This window comes from Fusarium oxysporum, chromosome 15 (assembly GCF_000149955.1).
Source record: "Fusarium oxysporum f. sp. lycopersici 4287 chromosome 15, whole genome shotgun sequence".
NCBI lineage: Eukaryota > Fungi > Ascomycota > Sordariomycetes > Hypocreales > Nectriaceae > Fusarium > Fusarium oxysporum.
The window spans coordinates 1,366,377-1,391,314 of record NC_031000.1 but is presented as its reverse complement, the minus strand read 5'-3'; the positions used below and the strand labels follow the sequence as shown (position 1 = coordinate 1,391,314).

The following is a 24,938-nucleotide window of genomic DNA, read 5'->3' as shown; positions in this document are numbered from 1 at the left end:
CGCGGTAGTTAGGTTTTTTAGCAGTTCTCGGTCGATTCTCCCAAAAGTCCGTTCCCAGCCGGTTCTCTCCAGCCATGGCCTGAGATCTGTGAATGTTGTGGTTTGTGAGCTCCTAGTGGTACCAGCCCCATTCGTCAAGTCCCCACCTGAAAAGCCTTTCTGTCGGCCTCTCTCACGCTCAAAAACATCTTCAAGATGGTCGTAAACTTCCTTGCCTCCGACTGGTCTGGTCGTAGACCCGCCATATTCGACAATCCAGTAACGTCCCCCCGAAGGACTTTTGGTCCACGCTTGCAGGAACACTGGTTCATACATGGCGTTCCTTCGCACTCCTAGCTGGAGTCTTTGCTTCTCGTGCGCCGAAGTTATGTGACGAGACATGACCTGGGAGCTGCCTGTACGTTCAATGCAGAACTTGCACGTAAACCCGTGGACGAGGTGTAGGTTCGGGTCTGGGGATGAGCCATCTTGTCGTACGGGAGCTTCAGAAGGGCTCTGTAGTGGTGAGGTGCGAGCCTTCAAAAGATCGGTCACCAGATGTCGCTCAGCAGCAGGTATGTTATGCTTCGTTCGGAGATGCTGACTGACTTGAGCAGGGCTGGGAGAAAGGGCAACGCGGCATACGTCGTGGCAACATATGAGCACTCGAGCATGGACGTCAATGGAGAGATTGACCCGTGAAAACGCTGCATCGTCGGACATGGTGCCCTGTTTGTCTCGTGACCGATTCCGTCAGTAAGAAGATGATGCAGGCGAAAAAAGCTTTGACGAAGGACACCAAGTGGAATGGATGCCGGCATCGGGTTTTGAGGTCTCATGAGACCATGGAAATAGGAGACATGGCGCCAAAGCTCCCAAATTGCATTCATTACAATTGAGTTTCCGGCGCACCCTTTGCCATACGAAAGGTGCTTTTTATTCGCGTTGACAGGGAATCAGCGCTGGGATCCTGGGTAGTTGGAGAGAGGGCACGGACCAAATATTCTTGTATTGACCCAAACTCCTAAAGATCCAAAAGGGGAAGGTGCACGGGCCGCAAAAGTTGGTATTGGGTCCATTACCAGTGGTAATTGGTACAGTAGGTTCTCTATCTTGTAACGCTTAGCGTTGTTAACGAGAGCAGGCCAGCGGCTGAGCCATTTATCGAGACTGGTGTTGCTAAGGCCCTTCTTAAGCTTTTCAAACTCAGCCCTAACATTCTGCTTCTGGTCTTTCGCGGTGGGTTGGATGCTATCAGCCAGCGCAATAAGTTTGCCGCGGACATCATGGATTCCGAGGTAATGCTGCTTGAACTCCTGACACACTGTGAGGTCAATGCGATCAGAGACCTTGTCGTATTTCTTCCTTTCGCTATCATAGATAGCCTGGAGGCTGTGATATTTCTGGATCGTGTCCTTGCTTGCTGAGTCCGATGGTTTGGTCACAGTGAAGACCAAGTTTTCAATCCCTTCTGGATCACAGTAGCTCCAGACATCGTTGCGCACGGCAAGGTCCTCAATAGAGTTAATCCAGTTGGTCCAGTCCTCACGGGAGTTGAGCAAGGTGAGATTGTGATCTTTGATCGACATTTTGTGACATTTAGTCAAGAAAAGGATAGCGTCTTTTTTGAATTGACTTCTGATTAATGTGTTAGCTTCTTGCTGATTAAAAAGATCATGATTGTTAGATTTTAGGAGTCTTCTCTGTTAAAATCTTTTGCGGGTTTCAAGTTGCTGTTTCATATCGCTTCATCTGATACATCCGACTATGAACCGGAAACCAGCATTGCGTCAGTCGGCTCAACTTCGTGCCGATTCCCCTGAGGAGATTTTCAATTTGAGAGAAAGCTCTCATTACGACGAAGTTGATAGCAGAAGATGCTGGTGGTGATGGACTTGGCTTGCGGCAGAGAAGATGCTGATCATGATGGAGAGAGGCAATGAAAGAGTCTCCGGGCTCATAACTGTCGCACTGAGCGTGCTTAAAGGGTTAGAGTGAATATGATGAGCAGCAGCAAATGTGTTGATTGATGTCTTAAGTTGTCTGTTGTGCGGGGTATTCCATCCCGCAGAGTTACTTAAAGCATATAGCTAGATTACTAATGCCTACCCTGCGACACTAATCCTTTATGGCCAATAGCATTTCTGTAACTAGCGTGTAGATAGATTCCGATTCCTCTAGCCCAGCACGTCCTGTGCCCCAGTAGGGGACTTTTCGGGGCCTATGGCCCCCCGGACGAAAAATATACATAACATAACATAACATAACTATCCTACCCACAACTCTCTCCTGTAAAAACTTTTCCTTGGCACCCGCTATTAGCGTTCTGCTAGGGCAGAAAATTTTTACAGGCCAAAATGGCAACAAAAGCAGCTGCGGGACTAGCGGGACCCTAACAGCTGCTGGAAGAAAGGGATTCAGAGAGTTGACCTTTCTTCGTGACAAGTGTTTTCAACGGCACTGAGCTTCGCGAGCTCTTGACATCGCCTCCGGGCTCCATTTTATTTGTCTTATCTACGACTTCTTCTCACCTCGACATTTCGGCTTCGCGAGCCTGCGACATTCCGGCCTCTGCGCCCTCGATTTCCCCCCAGTACGACCGACCTCTGCAGCCTCGGCTGCCCAGACGACATTCGCAGCATCCTGCTGCTAGACATTCAGGGTCGTTGCACCCTCACCCTCACCTTCGCCTGCAGTATAACACTGCCTCGACCGACCACTGCAGCTTTGGCTGCCCGAACAACACCAGCAGCCTTCGGCTGCTCGACTTTCTGGGCCCTCTGGTGCCCTCGACCTTGACGCACGGACCCCACACGATTCGTTGCCCTTTTTGCAGCTCGGAAGCTGCTTGACCGATCTCTGCAGTCGCGTACTGCCCAGAGACTCTCCTCTTTCTTTCTGCAGCCTCGGCTGCTGCCCGGAACACGACCGGGCTTCGACAATTTGTCTCACTGGCTGAGACCACTAGACAAAACCGCTGGGGCGAAATGGTACAGAGCTTACCTGGAGACCGTGGAACGAGGCGACTACCTCATCCACAGAGCAGCGTTCTAGCCGCCTTGGGGTTTTCCCCTGCAAGGGTTTTCCCCAAGGATGTATGGTCCTAGGTTGCAGCTACTGGCGATCTTGGGGGATCATGGACTCCCTGCCTCAGGGTATGGAAAGCTACTTGATCTATCTGTGCAAGAGAATTCTAGGCTGGAGAGGAATAGATCCCGCTGACGGGATGGCCTCTTGAAAGTAAATGCGCCTTTGTGCCGATGATATACTGGATGAACTAGCTGGGAGACGCTGCTGGAGGGAAGCTCTGCGAGGATCAACTGTATTGATGTCCAATGGGATGTGCTTCACCGACAACTACTGTAGGGCGAGCTACGAGTAGAGAGGTGCCTCTTGGGGGTAATGAGTACAGAAAACGCTCGAGCATGTATACGGCTCCGATCCAAGAGGCCTTGCAGATGGTTCGATCGAGAATCAGCAGGGCAGCGATTGTAGATAGTTTAGCTCAGCACGTCCTGTGCTCCATTAGGAGACTTTTTGGGGCCTACGGCCCCCCGGACGAAAAATTTACATAACATAACATAACACCTGATGAGACTGAAGCGCTGGCCTTGCCGTTAGTGAGATGATCTTTACCGGACCCTACCGAGGTGATTCGTCAGGCCCAAGTATGTGACGAAGAATTGAGTCGGTATGAAAGGGATCTTGGGACAATGAAAGGTTGCTTTCTCTATTGCCGTGTAGAAGGAAAATCGTTTGAGCATGTCGTAACGGCTTGCGCTCGACGTTTTAATTGGATTCGAGCTAAGCAAAAAGCACTTCGGGACTGCCAGAGCAAGAAGAAGGAATGGATGGACCCGCACGCTGTGTGCTGGAAATGTTACCAGCCGCAAGAGATCTGGCGAGCTGCGGATCTGGAGTACGAAGGGGACAAATCGTGCCAATACCCAGATATGGTAATGCTTCTATGGAAAAAAAGCACCAAAGACTTATATAAATATCTCTAATTTAAACCTTTCATGTTCTACAAAGATGAGGACGCGTCATTACCTTCGCTCAGCAATTCCACAATCTTAGCCAGGGCCTGCTCATCTCCCTTTTTGGTTTCAGCCAGCTCCTCATCGACCCACCCTTCTGTAAATCCCCCCCCAAAATCAATTAGCCAAGCATTATCCTGCTCATCGATGATGATATTACTAGACTTTCCGTCTCCCCATACCAACCCATGTTCGTGAAGACACTTGATAGTTTCAGAAATCTGGACGGACCATTTCTGCCTTTTTTCTACCGTAGCGGTGGTGATATCAACATCGCTAAGCCTACGCCCAGGCACCCATTGTCGAAGAAACCCCAAGATCTGCTTGGTGTCCTTGTGATGAATATAACCAAGAAGCTGGGGAACCTGTATTGTGTTTGGTTGCGGGAACGCTTTGAGAATCTCACCAAGACATTCAAGCTCTCGCCCCTCGCCGGTGCCAAAGAGCCCGCCGGGTTGACCACGCGACTTGCAGAACATATCTCGCCCCCGTACCTGGACGGCAGCGGTAACAGTGTTCGCACCACGTACAAATGACTTGGTGACTACGATTTCCTCGGGGATATAGCGAGGTATGTCTTGGCAGATTTCCAACTCTTCCTCAAAGCCTGGGTCGAGAGCAGGGTCGATAGTGAGAATGGTGTTTGCCTCGGCTGGGTTGATGGGTACAATGGAGGCGTGACTAGCAGGAGCCTCTAGCCGAAAATAAAGGAATGGAGGGAACAGTAGATGATTTAGAGATTGGCCGTTTTGAGCGACTGCTCCTTGCGAAGATATTGGACGAGAGAAAAGAGGCCTTCCAGCATCCAGAATGACGCCAAGAACCTCATCCTCAAGCCTATCATACTCGTCGTCGTCCTGGCACGTGGTAGCTCGAGAGATAAGATCAACAAGACGGTCCTGTAGAGGGCGGTCTTTTGGCTCCATTTGACGAGTATCCTTTGTTGACGACCCGTTACTGGGAAAAATAGACACAGAAATCTGGTTGTCATTGAACATAAACACCATATCTGCACCACTTCCATTGCCGCCATGAAGTTGAGTGACTGCAATATCGTCCATTGTATCTGTTTCTGCTAGGTCGCTCATGTTTAGTCGAATTTAGTGAATTGTGATGTGTAGATGGAGAGGTAAAGGTGAAGGTAAAGGGGACGCTACATTATCAGGCAGAAGGGCACGGTTAATGACTGCGGGGCTGTGTCACGTGTACCTGGGACAAGTCTAGTACAGGCAGAGCTAAAGCGGTTATAGAGACGAGACATACATTCCCAATCACACCTCTGAACCATGTTAGTCTTAATAACAGATCCTGGTTTATTTTGGGGAGTTGGCAGTTTAAGTCTTACAACCCTTTGGGATGGCACTGGGGTTTAGGATTAGCGCGATGATGGCGGGTAATTCGGCTTCCTGATTCGTTATGTGTATGGTATGTTTACGAGTCCCACTGCGTGAGTTTGACAAAGAGGGTTAAGGGATTATTATATACTTGGCTGGACTAGAGCACCTGATATATATTAAGTCTGGGGCCGTACGATGCTTTTCGTAATAATTTTCGGTACTTAGGGAAATAATGATTGAGGCTATGTTGTATTCAAGCGCCTGCTACAGGTTAGGGAATTCCGATACCCCTCGTGTCTTGGCAGAGCACCAAGGAATTTTGGTAGCGCGCGGTTAAGAAGATTTAATTATAAATACATTTAGCCGAGGTCTATTGCAATATAAGATCATACTAAATTGGCGCGCGGTTAAGAACGATTGGTTATCTGTACATCTAGCTCATGTTTGTTGGTACCAATTTAAGGGCATCTGTTGGAAAATCCGGGGATCCCCCTTCACTTCAGGATTCAGACTAACAGTCTGAAAGTCCTAGATTTAAAGTTTAAAGTCCTAGATGAAATCATTTGGAGATATAAACCTGAGAAGAACTCTCATCTCACTAATGAACAATCAAGTTTCATAAAATATATATTTTCACCTAGCACTACTGCGCAATATAAACAACAGCATCTTGAATGGGAACGAGCGGGCCGCGTTCTAGTATAATAAGGCCCTTAAGCGCTTTATTAGAGGAAACTGCTATTGGATTTAACCATCAGCTTTTACAAGTTACTTTCTTTCCCGCTAAAACTGGGAGCATAAACGTTATCATTGTTCTGTTCCAACTACTCTGCCATTCAATATGTGTCACAACACTACTGTCGTCCATCGCTGCGGGCAGCACACAGGCCGAGAGATTACCTACTGCCGCAACGCTGGAAGATCCCGCACCACCGGGAAAAAAACAGCGCTCATCATAAATCAACTCAATCAATCAATCACCCCAATCAAATCAATCAACTTAGTTAATTCCTTGCCTCAATCAAATCAATTCCAGCGATTTGTAAGTTGACATGATATGATAAAGTTGATATATGCCATGCTTCATCTGAACTGCCCAAAAAGATTAAACCTGGACGTGCCCTCCGCCCAGTCCTACCCTGTACAAGATGGCCACAGATAGGCGATACTTCTTAGCCCTATATAAAGCCGTAGCCTCGTTGGTACCTGCCCTTTAACCCGACTATTGAGGATCTACCGAAGGTCGTCTGGAAGAACCGCCGCTTCGTTCACGAAGTTTCGCTAGCTCGGAAAGGTGCAAAAGGCAGAAAAAGTTGGATCAGATCGCACGGCACGTTGTTCATTGAATTGAATCACCAGGATCAGCCCATCGGTCATGTGTGGTGCTGCAGCCGATGCGACACGAAGGGTCGGCCAGAATTCTTCTCAATACAAGCGACATCTTCTGCAGCAGATCATCTTCGCAAATATGGATCCATCCTCTATCCCAACATATCCCATATACTGACTTGCACAGAGCCCATCGGATCACCCCAGCGAGTCAATCAAGCCCCAGCGACGATAGCGCGATCGATCTCCAGTCCCGTGCAACCCCCAAACGACCACGGCTTGACCAGAGCATAATACCAAAGGCAAAGGTCAAAGCTGTACAAGAACTTAGTGTTGGGTTCGTCATTGACAGTGATGTGCCCTTCACAATATTCGAGCACAAGTTTCTAAAGGAGCTCTTCTATCAGTTCGACCATGAACTAGCACTCCAAATTCCTTGGAGTAGCAGTTCTATTACCAGAGAGCTACAGAAGATCTTCGAGTCTAAGGCGGCTATCATCAAAGCGGAGCTAGGCAGCGCCCTAACAAAAATACACATCAGCTTTGATCTCTGGACATCACCGAACCGTCTTGCGATAATGGCAGTTTTTGCACACTTCATCGACAAATTCGGGAACCAACAATCCAGGCTGCTCGCTCTACCTACGCCGTCAGCTAGGTATCCACAGTGGTGAGAATCTTGCCGAGACATTGTTCGAAATCGTTCAACTGTGGGATATCCGAGGACAGGTTGGCACGGTCATTTCTGATAACGTGACTACGAACGATACCTGTCTCTCTTACTTCTACCGGCAGCTCGACCCTTCGATCCGGCCGGCTGATACCAAGGCCCGTCGCATGCGTTGCTACGGCCACGTTCTTAACCTTGTTGCCCGCGCGTTTCTTTTCGGTAAAGACGCCGAATCTTTCGAGCTAGAGTCAGATATCAACGGCATGAGAGGTCTTCAGGAGCAAGATCTTCGCCATTGGCGTTCGAAGGGCCCAATTGGGAAGCTGCACAATATCGTCAAGTTCATCAGATCCTCACCTCAGCGCAGCGAATATTTCAAGCGCATCGCTCACGAGCAGGAGGACGAAGGGTACCATCTTTGCGAGGAATCAACCCGCCGAGCTTGAGGTCATCTTGAACAATGAGACGCGGTGGAATTCTACTTATATGATGATAGAGAGGGCTTTGCGGAAGCAGACTGACATCAGGGCCTACATCTTTGCACTCGAAGGCGAGAAAGACGAAGAAAAACGTATCCCTGCTGATGACATCTTATCCAACGAGGATTGGCGCGTGCTTGGTGAGGTTAACGAGATACTTACGCCTTTATATCATCAGACAATGCGAACCCAAGGCTGGGGTAAAGGCGACAGCCATGGGCGCCTGTGGGAAGTCCTGGTAGGAATGGAATACCTGCTCGAGCATTTTGAAGACTGGAAAAGGCTTCTACAATGAGTTCGCGACCGAAACAATAAGGGCGACGAATCTAAATGATCCCGAACTAATTGGAAGAGCGTCTGCGCCTCTGAGGGGTGCTAACATCCGGCCGGCCCGTTCCCGCCGTCGCCCTGCTCGCTTCGATGGGGAAGAGGTCTATGTATCCCAACAGCGAAGTCAAGCGCCAACTTTCACGGTAGCTGCCTTGCCGGAGCATTCTCAGGCTGAGTATGCGGCGCTTGACAAGCCGCCGGCGTCTAAGATTTCCCAGAAGAGCTCATTACCAGCAGACCACCGAGCATATATTCGGGCATCGATCAACAACGGCTGGAAGAAGCTGGATGAATACTACAGCAAGCTCGGAGAATCTCCCTTGTTTGCGGCAGCAGTCATCCTTCATCCGAGATTCGGCATCAGCTGGTTGGAGGCTACTTGGGCCACTGAGGAGCAATTGGCCTGGGTTCGCGATGCGAAGGCGGGCATAAAGGACTACTTCGCGCGGTGGTATCAATCGAACCAGCGGACGGACGACTTACAGTCGAAGTCTGCTTCATCATTAACGAACAGGGGTAAAGAGGATGATCACTACACGCAATGGATCAACAGCAGAACGAAAAAGGCATTTGCAACGAGCAGCAGTGTTAGCGAGATGGACAAATACCTCCGTCTTGAGCCACAAGATACGCAAGAGCCAATCCAATGGTGGAGGGACCACAAGCCTTCATTCCCGGTGCTAAGCAGCTTTGCCTTGGATGTCTTTGCCATTCCGGCTATGGCAACCGACTGCGAGAGGCAGTTCAGCCTAGCCAAGCTGACACTAACATCGCAAAGGCTCGCAATGGGCGCCGACACGCTGGAGCGAGTTCATTGTCTGAGGAACTGGGTCCGACACGGCGGGGTAAAGGTGGGCAGTTGGGTTGGTAATTGAGGCTTTGGATCCGGCGTAATACCTTCACATACTCAATATATAGGCCTCCCATACAATTGATTGAGACGAGCCAATCAAATCAAACAAATCAACTTTGGACCGAAGCCCCATCAAACAAATCAACTTTTACCTCAAAGTTGATTTGATTGATTTATGATGAGCGCTGGATGCACTAACCCAGCACTGAGGACATTGCCAAAATAGATCTCGTTAACCTCCTTAGATTCAATACCGGCTCGTTCAACAGCAGCTATGAGCAGTAATGGTCAGCCAAAAGATTTCCTTATATCAGTATCTCAAGGTAGGCCCATCTATACCCCTGATAGCAGTAGAACCTAGTTGAATGGCTGTTAAGCTCGACAGCGAGCTGTGAATATTAGCAGCATGAGCTTAACAGAGGAAGACAGAACTGGAGTGGCCTCCTGGTCAAGAAAGGTTAATATACCCAAGAAACGAGCCGATTGGCGTACGGGCCACCGACACAATGTAAACAGGAGGAAGACCGGCCATGTTGACGAGGCTATTTATAAGATGGATAAACCTAACTCTTTCTCTCGCGACTAGTAAAAGAGATGCAGATACTGAAGAAGAAGGATCAAGCAAGACGATGAAATGCAGCAATTCAACTCAAGATGTTGAGCAGGTTTTATTTTGAAGCCAAGGCAGAGACAAGGCTCTGCTTATCATCGTGCCCTTCGTCTTCGCGCTTAAACCCTTACTTCCCCGCCGGTATAATTATATAAGATGGCCGATAAGAAATGCATGTGGAGTAGTTAGTTATTTTTGGCCTTGAATCGCGACTGGGGGTTTAGTGATGGCCCTTGATCAGTAATCGGTATTAGCCCGGACTCTTGTACATTAAAACAGGGGTCCGTTTTATTTTCATGCACACTAAGCCATGATTAGTTTATATCGGCAAGATGACCAAGAGGCCATTCTTGGTATTATATAATATTTGTGTGTATTAAAATAGAAATTTGTCTTTTAGTACTCCCTACAGAGCAATATTAATAATCACTTACTAAGAAGTTGACGTATATAATAAGCGAGCGGCCCAGACAAGGAAGTGGCCGGCTTCACCACGCTCAAGCTCCTAATACATATACACACACGCAAGTCTACTACGCCCGGTAGGCCAACACCCAAGGGGCTCTGAAGCTAAAATTACATAAAATCTCTCTAATTATTACCTTACTCTCACCAAATCATTACGAATCTGGGCTTATTCTTTCGAATCTAGTCATCGTTCTTCTCCCTTATCCTCGTTAGGTATCAGTATGTAGCAAGCCACCTTGAAGCCCGGTTTCTCCAAGTGTTCAGTTTCCTATCTTCGGCGGCTGAAGCATTGCCTGCTTTTGGTTGTTCGAGGGGTAGCTATTGTTAGATGAGTTGAGAATCAATAAGTTAGTAATGTTTCTGTTATCGCTGTTCCAGGCGACCTGTAGCGATCGCGAACCTGATCATGGCCCCCGCCGCGTCCATGTCTGGTGTCCATTTCTGTCCATCTGATGCTGCCTTGCCATCTAGGTGAAAGGAGAGGTTGCCGTGTTTTTCTTCCGTACATTGTAGCGTCTCTCTACGGTATATCGTCCACTTCTCGCAACAGAAGAGGAAATGCTCTACCGTTTCTTTTGCTCGCCCACACGGGCACTCATCCGTCGGTGCTGCCATGACCTGATATTGGTAACCATTCAATCGCGACATTCGAGTTCTGAGCTGAGCCAGCACGCTGGCTTCCTTCCACCACAACTGGTCGTATAACAGGCGAGTATGTGGACCGGGCAGAGCTGAGTCAACCTTTCTAGAATGCCTGCCGACTCCCTCTGGCAGTCTCCTCTCACTTCGCAGATCTGCTTTTGTTTGACTGAGAATTGTAGTCTTCGCTTTGACTGCCCCCTTACGCGGCGTGACGTACGGCTCCTTTGCATGACGGGCCGACGTCTTGGCTATCTTCTGGATTTCGAGCTCACTGTTAGAGAGTAGCCAGATGAGGTTGACTCCGTTCCCCTCTCCTCGAAGCTTCTCTACAGCATCATATATCTCTCGGATATGCCCTTGACGCGATTGTTGGCGAGGGTTGCCTATGGCCTGTGCCGCTAATCCGTTCCTCGTCAAGATCATAATGGCTCGATGTTTCATCTCTGGCAGACAAGCTCCTATTATTACGACTCAGTCTCACCACATACGTGACTCCAGTCACCCCCACATATTTTAACTAATAACCTAAGAGAATTTAAGTCGAACCGACCCTATTTGACTTATAGTACGAGACCCGCTTCAGTCAACTTAGTTTACTAATCTTGTATAATATCAAATATAATCAAACTATGCTAACCATATTTAACCTATCATATAGTTGAAGTAGCTAATTGAGGAGATACCGGACCTAAGCCATCTATACCCAGGGTCGGGAAGCTGCTAACCCCTATGTCCGGCCTAGTCCCACAAGCTTCTTCAGCTAAACGAATTAAGGTTTCCAGGACATCTCCACCCAGCAGATAGCTTTTACTTTTGGCATACCTAACCTTTCAGTATAAGAGGAAGCCTTGGTTAATTCAAAATTATGTTGCGATGCCTGATTGACCCAGAACAGTGAAGAGCTTTCAGTATGGAGCCATTCAGGAAGCAATTTTCACCAGAAGTGTACATTCCTGATCTATCAGGAAAAGTCATGATTGTGACAGGGCAAGTACGAATCAACTGCATTGGACCTGGCTAATGACCGTGCGGCTACAGAGGCGCAACTGGAATCGGCAAGGAAACGGTGACCCAACTTCTGCGACGTAATGCTCGAGTATACGTGGCGTCCCGCTCAAAGAAGAAATTTCAACAGTTGTTAGAAGACTTATCAGTTCCCGGTCATTCTGAGTCTTTGAGGTTTTTGAAACTGGACTTGTCAGACATGAAGAGCTGCATTCACGCGGCGAAGCAGTTTGAGAAGCTCGAGACGAGGCTTGACGTCGTGGTTGCTAATGCCGCTCTCTCTGTGATGGTAGGGCCAAGATTGAAAAGGACATTCCTGTCATAGCTCTGATGGGCATTGTTGCTAACACTCTATAGCCTCAGACTCTGACAATGGATGGGTTGGAGATTCAGTTTGGTGTAGGTTTACTACGCTGCTGCACGTGTGACCTATGACTAACGCGATATTAGACCAACGTAAGAGTGGTGGAAAATTGCCGATCTCGATGGGTGGAGGCTAATCATTTCAAACCTTAGCATCTCGGACACTTTGTATTTATTTACAACCTCTTGGTAGGTGCCTGGTGGGCAACCTTGCTCCATCCGTTATTAAAAATATCACTCACAAAGACAAACTGCAGGATCTCATCAAGGAAACGTCCAAACGCTTTGGCGACGCCAGGATCGTCGTTGTCGCATCTCATGCTCACCGAATGTATAAAGCCGTACCAGGCGACATCATTGATTTTAAGGACCTGCGCGTTGAAAGGCTGGCAAGCCTACAGACAATAGCGGATGTGCAAGCAAGCTTGCAAAGGTATTCCTGTTAATGCCAAAAACTTGAACCACATATGACAAGGATTTTAACACTAACAAAGAACTTAGATACGCCCGCTCAAAACTCGCAAATATCCTCTTTACCCTCGCTCTTCACAAACACCTCCAGGAATCTGGACAAGGTAACATATTCGTCAACTGCCTCAATCCAGGTCATTACCCTCCAACCCCTCCATCTCCTCCATCGCTGACTTCTCCAAACTCCAGGTACTATAGGTACGTCCGCCGCCACTGATTCCGCCGCCATCCCACCCTGGATCGCCTTCCTCACGTCGTCGGTCGTGCGAATGACCAGCATCCCCGTCCTGGACGGCGCCCGCACCACGCTCCTACTCACGACCGACCCCGAGATCGCGTCACGGAAGTTGAGCGGCAGGTATTTTGACGTTGGTCCACTGTCGGAGAAGTTTTGGTATGGTTATAGCTGGGACGCCACCGAGGCCAAGCTCTCAGAAGCCGCTAAGAATGACGAGCTGAGGGAGACGTTGTGGAAATGGAGCATAGACATGATGGACACAGCGTTGTGATGCTGTTTTGCCTAATCTACCATTGAGGCTCGGGATAGCTCGGTGATCGGAATGGTGTGGTATGAATTGGTATTGGTATGGTCAATACCGCCAAGACTTGGTATGGTTTAAAGAAATCTCAATATCATGGTATTACCGGTATACCAAGTCATACCAGTAAGGCTAAAATGGGCTAAAAATAGGCTGGGTTATGGATCAAACTAGCTAGCGCCTCAAGGTCAAGAACTTTCTCGGCTTAGAACTTACAATCCTATAACACGTAGCTAATCCATTTACGATATTGAAGTATCACCTATGGAATCTCCAGGTCCAATTCTTGTTCATAGCCCTCACACTTGAGGATATGATAATCGAAAATGCTACTTGCGACACATCATCATCTAGTCTATCGAACTCACGAAGAGTTAGCAGGAACAAAGGCGATGATTGTCCCAACATTTGCTTACCCTAGAGCCACTCGGACAGTTAGATATTCCGGGGGTTTAGCTTCTTCAGCGACACATAATAAGTCACGAGCAGGGATGTGCATCGCAGGGCTGGGCTGGTTTTGACGTTTCCCCGCTCAATCCTGAGTGCCTCAGATTTGTCTCCCCTTCCTAATCTACGATCGACGGTGTGTAGCAATACTCGACGAGACAAACTTCATAGTCCTATCCACCACCAGTGAGCGACGCCGTAGGGGTTCATTGTGTTTCAGAGGTTTGAATGCCTATTATTACATTTTGCTTAATCGATTACCTAATACCTTTATCAATTTCAGATGTTTCTGCCTTTTTCTTACCTACTCTCGGCACTGGTTCTCTTGGGGTGCCTCGTTGAGGCCGATAATTTTCCAGACGATGGTCTCGAGGTTCGTCCGATTTCATCGATTGTTCGATCGAGCCGCACCTCTACGATGTCAACGCCATCGCCTCTACCACCCCTACCACCCCGTCCGAACAACCGTCGTGGCTTCGAGATAGCCATTATTTGCGCTTTACCCCTTGAGGCTGATGCTATCGAAGCCTTGTTCGATCATCACTGGGACGATGACGGTCCGCTTTTCGGTAAAGATCCAGGTGACCCTAATGCCTACTCCGCAGGCGTGATCGGCCGCCATAACGTTGTCCTCGCGTATATGCCGGGGATGGGTAAGGTTAATGCGGCGGTCGTAGCCTCCAACTGCCGAGCTAGTTTTCCGAATATCAGGCTTGCTCTCGTCGTCGGTGTCTGTGGCGTTGTCCCCCGTAGCCCTGACAAAGACGAAATCTTGCTAGGAGATGTCATCATCAGTGACGGCATCATCCAGTATGACTTTGGACGGCAACTGCCTGACCGCTTTGTCCGCAAAGATACGTTATTAGACTCATTAGGCAGACCGAATCAGCAGATACGGGGAGTCCTGGCAAAACTAAGGACACTTCGACATCGCCGACAATTAAGTGCGAAGATGGCAGACTACCTGAATGTTCTTCGTCAAGATCCAGAGCTTCGTGCTGAGTATCCTGGTACTCTAAAAGATCGGCTGTTTGAGGCGTCTTACCTCCATACAGAAGACCAGAAGTCATGTAAACAGCTCGGATGCAACGGTGAGCTCGTGTCGCGAAGCCGCTTAGAGACTGCCGGGGTCTGTCCTACGCCTGCTGTCCACATCGGTTTGTTGGCCTCCGGAGACTCGGTCATGAAGTCTGGCAAAGATCGCGACCGAATCGCAGCGACAGAAGGCGTCATTGGTTTCGAAATGGAGGGCGCTGGGGTTTGGGACATATTCCCATCTATCGTGATTAAAGGCGCATGCGACTATGCCGACAGTCATAAAAGTAAGGTCTGGCAGCGATATGCCGCGGCAACGGCGGCAGCTTGTGCGAAGGCTTTTCTGAGCTTCTGGGTTCCTTCCCTTGATGAAGGTATTTTATCCCACATCTCTCGCGATCGTAACTAACTGCGGCCGAAGAGAATTCATGCCTAGCTGCAAATTCCGCGAGCAGCCTCTCGTTACAGAATCAAGATTCTTCCGACCGGAGCCAAGTTGCGTGCGCTTTCAATGAGCATCAAACGCAGCCCGCTTTTCTAGTTCCGTTTTCACGAAACGACATCTTCGTGGGTCGAGATGATGTCTTTGCGAAGCTGCAAGGTCTACTCTTTGAGGAAAGACGGCAGAAAGTCGCTCTCGTTGGCGTTGGGGGTATTGGAAAGACTCAGATTGCGCTGCAACTCGCCTACTGGGTCAAGAAGAACAAGCAGGACTACTCGGTGTTCTGGGTGCCAGCGCTGAGCCACGCCAGCTTCGAGCAAGCGTGCATGCAGATCGCAGATGCTTTTGGTATCCCAACTGCCGATAGCGACAATGTGACTGAATCGGTGCGCCAGTACCTGAGCTCAAAACGTGCGGGCAAATGGCTTCTTGTGGTCGACAATGCCGATGACGCACAAACCCTCATGGGTTCAACGGGCGTGGAGAATGGCATCTACCAGTCTCTTCCTCAAAACGACGAAGGACGAATCCTGTTCACGACACGATACCGAAAATTAGCAGTATTGGTCGCAGGGCGACATATTCTCGAAGTACCCGCAATGAGCCGATATGAGGCAAGGAGATACTTCAAGGAGGCATTGATCCAGGAGATCTCTCCAAGTGACGAGGAGGTCGTGAACGATCTGCTGGTGTTGCTGACATATCTTCCACTAGCCATCACGCAAGCAGCTGCATACTTAAACGAAAACCAGATAACTCTTATGGAGTATCTATACCTCTTTAAGAACACTGATCGTGACAGGATAGAACTGTTAAGCGCCGAGTTCCAAGATGACACGAGATATGCGCAGTCTCAAGATCCCGTGGCCACTACCTGGTTCATCTCGTTTAACCAGATCCGCAAGGCTGACGAACTTGCCTCGCGCATCCTGGTGTTTCTGGCTTGCGTTGAACCGAAGGCGGTGCCTCAGTCGATGCTGCCCAAGGGTGAATCACAGCAACAACTGACTCGAGCGATCGGCACGTTATGCGGTTATGGATTTCTGAACAGACGAGGATCTAGCGAGACATTCGACATGCATAGTTTGGTGCACCTGGCAACAAGGTCTTGGGTTGCGAAGAACGACTCAGAGCAAGAGCAAAGCCAGGCAGCGATAGCGCGTCTGAACGAGGTGTTTCCCACGGATGACTGGGAAAACCGAGATCTGTGGCGGCAATACCTGCCCCATGTAATCAAACTGCTTAGCACCTTTAAGGATGACTGGAGTGAAGAGCCATGTGAATTAGGCTATTGGGCTGGCCGGTGCTTGCTTGTTGATGGACGTGTGACAGAGGCAGTAGAGATGCTAGAGCATGTGGTTGCGGTTGAAGAGACGACATTGGCGGAGAATCACCCCTCACGACTGGCATCGCAGCACGAGCTCGCAAGAGCATACAAAGCCAACGGACAGGTCGAAGAGGCAGTAAAACTGCTAAAGCATGTAGTTGTGGTTAGAGAGACGACATTGGCGCAGAATCACCCAGACCGACTGGTGTCAGAGGAACTACTTCAGTATTGCTATGGAATTTTAAATGCCTCAACCAACTCAATGGCTTGAGGGCTTGCTCAGTGGATTTACGATCTGTTCGTCATGCATTTGGACTTTATCCTGGAATACACACCTATCGACTACATCCCTATTGTCCGTCCCATCTTCAGTAAAAGTGGAAATTCACCACCTCTCATTGGCTCAATCCAGGAGGGAATCAGCACTTAGGTTTTCAACACCACAACTAAGATTTCTTATCTTATATAGCTCTTTCCGGAAACTTAGCCATTGGAAAGTATTAAGATATTTTTTTTTAATGATTAGGTTTATTCTTGTTGTAGCTGCTTGTTAAACTCAAGAAACAATGCCGTCACCGCTCGACCGTGACGATTTCCCCTTATGGATTAGTACAGTTTTTAGAGAGCGTGACGATTCCCCAAATTGGCTAGCGCAGATAAGCTACGGATGACAGAGTTTATTCCTTGTTCGAGGAAAGAGAAAACAACCTTGGTCCATGGCCGTTTTCGGTTTTGTCAAACCCCCCAAAACGGCTTGCTTGACCGGCTGCAGCCATAAAAGCCCCTCAGCATAGACTGACAACGCAGGGCTTAATGGCGGGCAGCTGACCACGCAGCGATGGAAGCACAGGGCTATCAGGCGTTCAGTGGCACTTGTGACAGACTGGCAAGTGCAGGCAAGCAACTCAAAAGCGGCTCGGCGAGTCACTCAGTGATGCGAGAGGACAATTGCGGCATGGCAGTGAGGGGAAGCGAATGGGTAATCATTGGCTGTCGTATATTTCCTCAATTGTAAGGTGACACGCTTGACCCCGCAAACCATATTAGAATTAAGTTGTTGTTAGGCAGATCGGCCCGCTCCGCGAAGATAACTAAGTGTCGCACTGAGCGTGCTTAAAGGGTTAGAGTGAATATGATGAGCAGCAGTAAATGTGTTGATTGATTGTTCTAAGTTTTCTCTTGTGCGGGGTATTCCATCCCGCAGAGTTACTTAAAGCATATAGCTAGATTACTAATGCCTACCCTGCGACATTATATGAGCTGACGATCTTAACTTATCCCAACAGCTGAAGCATGGTCTGTTAAGTCGAGACTGTTTAAGATTACAGTGTGGTGCAGGTTCAGAGTTAGTAAGCTATCAATGTAAATTTACTGAAAGCAGCCAAAAGCAGTTTGACGGCGGCGGCCATTACACGTTGCAAAATTAGGAGTAATACGGCCCCGAAACGTCCCCTACTGGGGCACAGGACGTGCTGAGCTAGGGGGATTGAGATCTATCTCCACGCTAAATACAGAATGCTATTGTCGAAGAAGATTAGTCATTCGCGACGCGAAATTAAACTCCCCCGTCGGAACGCAGTTTCTGCAAACGCGTCAATAGACCACATACTGGCTCTTCCGCAAGCTTATAAATGTCTGCCTCTTCCTGCTCCTTAGCATGTGCTTTGAATGCTTCAGTGCGCTGCAGAGAGGCCCGGATGAACTTGACGATATTATGAAGCTTCCCAACTGGGCCCTTGGCTCGCCAATGTTCAAGGTCTTCCTCGACCCGCTCCAACATGCCATAAGCCTCAGATTGAAGTTCGAAAGAAGCTGCATCGCCGCCATAGAGGAAAGCTTAGGCAACAAGGTTTAAAATATGCCCGAAACATCGCATCCTTCGTGCCTCCGTATCCACCCGAGTTACCGAGGCATCGAGAGTTGTGGAGGGTTCGCAAGCAAACGTCGTTGCTGGCTGCATTATCACAGATCGACACTCCAAGCTTACGATCGATCCCCCAATCGCGGACGACATTTCTTACAGTGTACGCGATATTCTCGCCAGCGTGAGACCCGATCTACCTCCTGAAAGCAAGTAGCCGGCTTTGGTATAAGTTGCGCCGATCAATAAAATGACCAAAGATCGAAATGAAAACTAGTCTGTTCGGAGAGGTCCAGAGGTCGAAGCTGATATGTATCTGTATTACAGCCTCGTCAAGTTCCTCCTTGGCGGCCACTTTCTTCAAAGAGAGTATGTCCTCTAGTTCTTCGCTGTAGTTCGACCCCAGGGTACCTGGATATGAAGATCAGAGTCCAACTGACGAAACAGCTCCTGTACGTAGGTACTCCCGAAGGTAGTAAAGGAGAGATTGGAGTCAGCAATATAGCCAACTGAGAGTCCTCTGATCCGTGTCATCTTCACTCGGGGAAGAACTAGGGAAGAAGGGGCTGGCCGTTTCTTGGATGCGCTTTTTTGAAGATCGAGAACCGACGAATCGCCAGGTGAGCGCGGTTCAAAGGTTTCGGTGATCCTGTGTGATCTGAAACCGTTAGCGATAGCCTGGAAATGGAAAGGAACGCCGACTTGTAATGGTGAGCCTGTGCCGAGGATGTCGACTGAGCATTAAAAAACCGCGGCGCGCCTTTATCTCACAGAGCCGGCAACACCAGATATCTCCGCTAGATGTATTGTCTCTCTTCAATTCTGCCAGGCACCAGCCATGGTTTCCTATCTGAGGCTTGCAATGACGAAACGTCGTTGGCCCCAGGTAATTTTGTAAAGGTCGTCAACAGAACAATCGGCAGTCGAGGCCAAAGCTAAAGCTGCATCATACTGCTTGACGATGCTCTTGGGTCTCGACCCAAGATGGGGAAACATAGGTGGCGGCCATAGCGACGGGCTGCTGGCAAGGCTGCCTTTCAAAGCGGTCTCGGACATTATATGCCATAGGCCATGATTAGCAGCAGATGTGGATGGCTTGAAATTGAACAGCCAAAATACGTTTCTGACGATCCAGGTGTGGATTTGTTTGTCTGGCTAAGGCTATGCTGAACTAGAGCGAGAGGTAGGAAAAGGGGGTAATCTGCCCTTAGATTTGCCTCTAACCAAGACCCAGGCGAGCAAAGGTCCAGGGCCAATCAGCTCGGCTGACCCCTGTGACTCCTATATTTCTTAGAAAGAGCCTCCCTCTGCGGAGCCGGAACAAATGGATGATCCGGCAGTTCTAGGGTGGCCGCTCGCTGTGCAAGAAATATCAGATATATCAGATGGATAGACGCCTGTATCTGAGTTGATTGATCTCACAAAGTTCTATATCTGATTTGAATTGATTGATCTGATTGATATATCTGATTGTTAATCTGATCTGACGGCAGCCCTGAAGTGGGGGAACGAGGTCTAGTGGAAGATTGGACATAGTAGCATGGAGAGCATAGATGCTGGGATTTGAAAGATTTGAAAAATTTGAATAAATCTTTCAAACAACAAATCCGGCGTTCAGGGTTACCAAATATCTCAAATATGGCCCCGGATTTGATTTGTTCGATTTGAAGGCAGCGCTGATCATTGTTGTCCCAGAATCCCCGATTCATCCAGATATGCAAGTTTCTGAACGGACTAAGGAGCAGCATAGGCTCTCTTCCAGTATGCCACACCCTCTTTACTAGCAGCCGCCTTATTCTTCCGTCCGTTCTCATTCATAGTGCTTACATATTCGTTGGATGGAGTCGAAGTGTGAGGGAGCAAATTATTCGTAGGAATCTCTGTACCTGCAGTCTAGTGCCATGTTCAGGGTCAGCGTCGGAACGACTCGATTGCGCCTGGGAAGACCACACCAGACAGAAATCACACCAGCCACCAAATATTAGGACATTATTGCGGCACTTGATAGGGCCCTGTTCGCGATCAATCATCTAGACTTCGAGTCAGGAATGGAAGCTTACATAGTAATTCGCGCAGGGGCTAGTCATCTTAGGGAAGATGCGGTCGATCAAAGATTGCTTAGTCGTATGTTGATTCTCCAACAGAACGAGGAGGAAAGGTGTAAAAGGATCAGAAAGAATGAGACCAAGTATCCACAGGGCCAGGGGATTGTATCTTCCTAACACAGCCTTCAACACAAACGCCTCCAGGGATAAAATATTATCCATAACTTAACTAACAAACCAACAGCTAGAACCGAGGTCATTGCGATAGCAAAATTCGCTAGCTCATGCTATCGCGTGTGCGATCGGCTTGGCTGTATCAATTAGGCAATTCTTGCGTTCAATTAGCGGGTGGCTATTTACGCTAAACGTGCATGTTGGGTCAAGAACGGCTGAATGATTTTGCCTCGTGAAGCCGACTGCAGTGTAATTTTGTGTCTGCAAGGTGGTAGCGAACATTTTCTGATCAACCAAACCAGGATGCTGAACCAATCTCAAACGTCCAGCTATTTGCTGTGGTAGGCGCTGGTTTCAGAAAGTTCGCCATTGCCATATCATGTCGTTGCAAAGTCGTATGGGTGACGCCTTGTTGCGAAAGTTCCGTGCACCCTTGCTCATGTTTAGTTAGCAACATTGGGGAAGCAGTATTCATCTAGTACTGTAGACCTGGAATGGTTGGGTAAAATTTGTCGTTTGGTCATCGTTTTAGTCTCCAGACTCCAGGTCCTCGAAATAAGCCCAAATGGGCGTTGGGAAAAATTGGGTGGGGACGGGACCAAAAAGAATGTCCGAGCGTTAGGTTTCACCCATCTCCCCCTCCCCTGCGTCCTAAACTCTAATCCAGGATAGGGCATCTACTACCATCTTATAACGGTGCCAGGTCTCATTCGGGAGCACGGCAGTTTTGGCAGTCACCCATTGCTGTGTTCAGTTACGGCGGGAGGATCTCGATAGTGATATGCTGTTGGGCTAACCCTGACGGCTGCATTGGAGCCAGGGGACAGGAGGGGGTTGTGAATGCTCTATAACCTGATCGACCATGAGACTAACGGCCATGGATGAGGTCATCTATGGGCATTACTTATCATTTGATCATGGGAGATCATAGTTACGTCGAACATCAAGGTGGCTTTCTATCATACCGAAGCCTTCAGCACGACGCTGCACGATGCCATTTAGAAATGGAGTCAAAGTATGGCAAAAAAATGCTACAGATCAACTGTCTGTACTGCGGCTCTCAACCGCCATAATCCCTGGTTCAGCTCAGAACCCCGGGGAGGCGGGGGGCATGGGCTTATGCTTGGGGTGGGCCTGGATTCAGAAGTAAGGGTCAAAGCGGGCGATGGTGGGAAAGAGCCGAAGTCGGGAATGGCATGGTGACAAGACAATGATTACATCGCCGCCGGGGAGGGGCAGTGCAAGTCTGGCCTTATGGCTTCGTGCTTTATTCTGTTAAGACGAAAAATACGTACACTCGACGTCATGGCACCGAATAGATGTCTGCAGATAATCAATAACCTCCACGGTTCGCTGTGACCACCATTCATGTTTGATGCCGTATCCGGTCAACTCGGTGTGCCTCGTCTGCATCCTAAGCATTTGCAAAAGCTTATTCTGGATGCCCGGGCCTGATCCCGCTTCCCCTTCAGGACTTTGTTCTGGGCGTGACGACATAGACATAGGGTAGCAAGAACGGGACGTTGATGAGACGGAACGAGGCATGGCATGAGGTTTCAGGACCGGCACGAGCCGGAGATATTTTGTTAAGGTTCAGTCGGTTGACTTGACCCCAGTATTGGTTTCACTCACAAGCCCGCGCGCCGCCCACCCCACCAACCCCCCTAACTCACACGCCAATGATGAGCCGAGCAGCCAGTTTCTGTGCATCGCGTACCCTCTATTTACCATTCACATATCTGCTACCGCTATCGAGCACAGTAGTGAAAACACGATACCCCAACAATTTTGCATGCTTACGAGCGGCATAGCGCCTCGTTTTTAGCTTCTGGCTCAATATTCCTCTGGTTTCAGACTCCGAGCAGAATCTGCCACATCAATTGTCGCCCCTTGTCTCGAGACTTGGCAAATAGTTGACTTCGGTTTGGTGGCCTCAGTCAACTATATTCTCGTCACTCCTCGACCTAATCCTATGTTCTGAACTCTCGAATTACTCGACGTCGAGTTTCTTATTTTTAGTATGTTGTAACCAGATGGTGGCTTGCGTTGGTTAATCCGCAAGACGTTGTAATAAGTTTTCTGTCAATACCACACTCCTCTTCATCTTCCTCCTGTTCTTCTCAACTTGACTAAGTCGTTGCGACTATACGTACCTAAGGGTAGAACTGTTGTCGATTGCCACAACATATCCTTATGTCAACAAGATGAGAATTTACGACTACGAACTCTGCATGCCTGCTACGGGCTCCCCTCGTTACAACAGCCATGGATATCATGTCGCATCCATCTATGGCTCGAATTCCGGCACATATGGAAGAGGCACTGGTACCCGATTCGCTACTGATTGCCAATTATTCAACAATGGCGGAGGACAGTGTAGGGGCCAGAACGTGAATCTGCATGATGCTGCGTTCACCGTCAGCAATAAGTCTATCTCTAAAAAGCAGATACCTTCCATATACGACTCATTTCAACATCTGCCTTACAAGAGCTTTGGCAATGACAACCATCGAATCGATGGTATTTCTCGAACTCAAATTCAGAATATACGCTCCGTTGAATCTTACCATAGTAGACACCTATCCTCATCCCATACACCTAAGGCCACTGATGCCGATGCTTGCAAGCATCGCATCCCCTCCGGATACTCGCTCAAGCACTGGGAGCCTAGCGAGGAACCTATCTTACTCCTAGGCAGCGTCTTTGATGCCAACAATCTCGGGAAGTGGATTTATGACTGGACCACGTATTGTCATGGTCCTAGCGCTCCTATTTCTGATATGGCCGGTGATATGTGGCTCCTCCTCATCCAACTTGCCGATAAAGTGAAGCGAGCAAAGAAAATAGTGGGCCACATTTACAGTGCCGCCGACCGTGACCGTGTTGAGAAGTTCATCGAGGCCGGTTGCTGCCTTACCGAGAAGCTCCGCTCCCTTCTCAAAATCTGTGAAGCACCCATGCTTAAGGTTGCTAAGCGGAGCCAAGCTGGCCTTGGCGAGAATGCTGGTGTCGAATTCGTCGAGACTCTCTTTGGCCGTGACCGAAAGCTTGACATGACAGAGAAGTTTATGCACAGCGTGAGGCACTTCAACCTCCACTTTGACGACCACTGTGAAGGGATCCTCCAGAAACCTGTCAGATGAGCGAGCAACATCGTTTCCCACAGGTCCATGTCAAATCGAATGTGCGAAATGGGGATGAGTTGGATGGCGGCGGCGGCGGATTAACACGGTTTTGGTCACAGACGAGAATACCTAAATAGTCGGTAACAGCACGAGTCATGACAGCTTAAATTTCGGAAGTTAAAGTGAATATACAATCGAAAACGTAACTAATGAGGCCCCTTCTACCACTTGAGACCACCTGCCTCGCTCGTGATCGTGCATTGGCTCTAGCGCTCTCTTATAATATCGGTCCTATGACCAAGGCTCTATCAACTTGGTAGGTTAGTTTAGGTCATTTCCAACAATCACGTAAACACCAGGTCATTATTATTATCCTCCTCACGATCCACTTCCAACGCACTTAAGCATGGTCGCGTCCCAAGAATTTGTGAGCCACTAAGAACTTCCTGAATCCCGTCGAGCGGCTCGAGTGCCTCTTTCCAAGCGAGGTCCTGCTAAACATAACTAGTTTAGAGACGGCTAGTAAACTTGTCAACACTCTTTTTCGGTGATTTTGTATGCGAATAATCATGATGCGCATGCCGGGGCTGATTAGTACTGCAGCTACAGCCTCGGCGACCGACTTTGCAAGCGGTGTAATGGTGATACTTATCGCGACGCAGTTCCATATTGTCCAGACAAACATTTGCGCAAACTTCACGCCGAGCAGGGCAAATGGCGACGAACGGTCGGCTATACTTCAGGTTGATCGTTTCCAGGTTCACTCTCACTTTCATGTGATGGCACTTCCACATTCAAAGATTTGAAGTCTTCAATCATCTTGCCAAGGCGATTCTTGTCGAGGTGGTGTGTCATGTCCACGATGTCAACGGGATACTCCGCTTGGATATGCTTTGTGCGTATCCGAGCAAATAAACTGTTCCTGTTTGGTAGATTTAGAAAGCTGAGCAGTGTAATGACGTCTTCTGGGCTCATCTGATGTCGAATAACCTCGAAGAGTGTCGAGGGAATGTAGTACCATCCACAACCCCTCTTTCGGCATAACCCCTCTTTCGGCATAACCCCTCTTTCGGCAAGCAAAATAAAAAAAAAGCTCCACTAAAACTCATCGGCTTCACTTACACCAAAATTGGCCAAAATATATAGCAACTTAGAGGACAATGTCTCTACTAATTATAGAAATGATTGGAGTTAACGATTGTAGCCCTCTAAGGCTGTGAGGGGTACGCGATGTATGCATACCGTGCTATAGAAATAGTGTTAGTTCAATCATCAAGTTCTTTACCGCTCTTTTCTGTATTTTTTAGCCTTATTCTGTGACAACAATATGAAAATGCCTAGGTCAAGACTTTAATGGGAATATATAGAGG

The 24,938-nt window shown here is 48.6% G+C and overlaps 8 protein-coding genes across 8 annotated transcripts; 4 read left to right on the top strand and 4 right to left on the bottom strand.

The window, feature by feature from the left end:
* Positions 1-17: 17 nt before the first annotated feature.
* On the bottom strand, positions 18-702 carry FOXG_21716 (uncharacterized protein; the record flags this gene model as incomplete). Its single annotated transcript, XM_018402063.1, has 2 exons — positions 18-79; positions 147-702. 2 exons carry the CDS (start codon positions 700-702, stop codon positions 18-20), a joined length of 618 nt encoding a protein of 205 aa, XP_018254639.1.
* Positions 703-4,003: 3,301 nt separating this feature from the next.
* Positions 4,004-5,104, bottom strand: FOXG_14417 (uncharacterized protein; the record flags this gene model as incomplete). Its single annotated transcript, XM_018394477.1, has 1 exon — positions 4,004-5,104. One exon carries the CDS (start codon positions 5,102-5,104, stop codon positions 4,004-4,006), a length of 1,101 nt encoding a protein of 366 aa, XP_018254638.1.
* Positions 5,105-6,747: 1,643 nt separating this feature from the next.
* FOXG_14416 (uncharacterized protein) lies at positions 6,748-9,036 on the top strand (the record flags this gene model as incomplete). The annotated part of the gene is made up of 4 exons (XM_018394476.1): positions 6,748-7,266; positions 7,337-7,761; positions 7,880-8,069; positions 8,104-9,036. The coding sequence occupies 4 exons, from the start codon at positions 6,748-6,750 to the stop codon at positions 9,034-9,036; spliced, it is 2,067 nt and encodes a 688-aa protein (XP_018254637.1).
* Positions 9,037-10,455: 1,419 nt separating this feature from the next.
* On the bottom strand, positions 10,456-11,157 carry FOXG_21715 (uncharacterized protein; the record flags this gene model as incomplete). The annotated part of the gene is made up of 1 exon (XM_018402062.1): positions 10,456-11,157. One exon carries the CDS (start codon positions 11,155-11,157, stop codon positions 10,456-10,458), a length of 702 nt encoding a protein of 233 aa, XP_018254636.1.
* A 781-nt stretch (positions 11,158-11,938) lies between these two features.
* Positions 11,939-13,082, top strand: FOXG_14415 (uncharacterized protein; the record flags this gene model as incomplete). The annotated part of the gene is made up of 7 exons (XM_018394475.1): positions 11,939-12,028; positions 12,097-12,138; positions 12,190-12,195; positions 12,256-12,291; positions 12,360-12,535; positions 12,604-12,707; positions 12,763-13,082. The coding sequence occupies 7 exons, from the start codon at positions 11,939-11,941 to the stop codon at positions 13,080-13,082; spliced, it is 774 nt and encodes a 257-aa protein (XP_018254635.1).
* An 895-nt stretch (positions 13,083-13,977) lies between these two features.
* FOXG_14414 (uncharacterized protein) lies at positions 13,978-16,634 on the top strand (the record flags this gene model as incomplete). The annotated part of the gene is made up of 2 exons (XM_018394474.1): positions 13,978-14,968; positions 15,016-16,634. 2 exons carry the CDS (start codon positions 13,978-13,980, stop codon positions 16,632-16,634), a joined length of 2,610 nt encoding a protein of 869 aa, XP_018254634.1.
* Positions 16,635-18,077: 1,443 nt separating this feature from the next.
* On the top strand, positions 18,078-18,218 carry FOXG_21714 (uncharacterized protein; the record flags this gene model as incomplete). Its single annotated transcript, XM_018402061.1, has 1 exon — positions 18,078-18,218. One exon carries the CDS (start codon positions 18,078-18,080, stop codon positions 18,216-18,218), a length of 141 nt encoding a protein of 46 aa, XP_018254633.1.
* Positions 18,219-19,070: 852 nt separating this feature from the next.
* FOXG_14413 (uncharacterized protein) lies at positions 19,071-19,280 on the bottom strand (the record flags this gene model as incomplete). Its single annotated transcript, XM_018394473.1, has 1 exon — positions 19,071-19,280. One exon carries the CDS (start codon positions 19,278-19,280, stop codon positions 19,071-19,073), a length of 210 nt encoding a protein of 69 aa, XP_018254632.1.
* Positions 19,281-24,938: the final 5,658 nt, after the last annotated feature.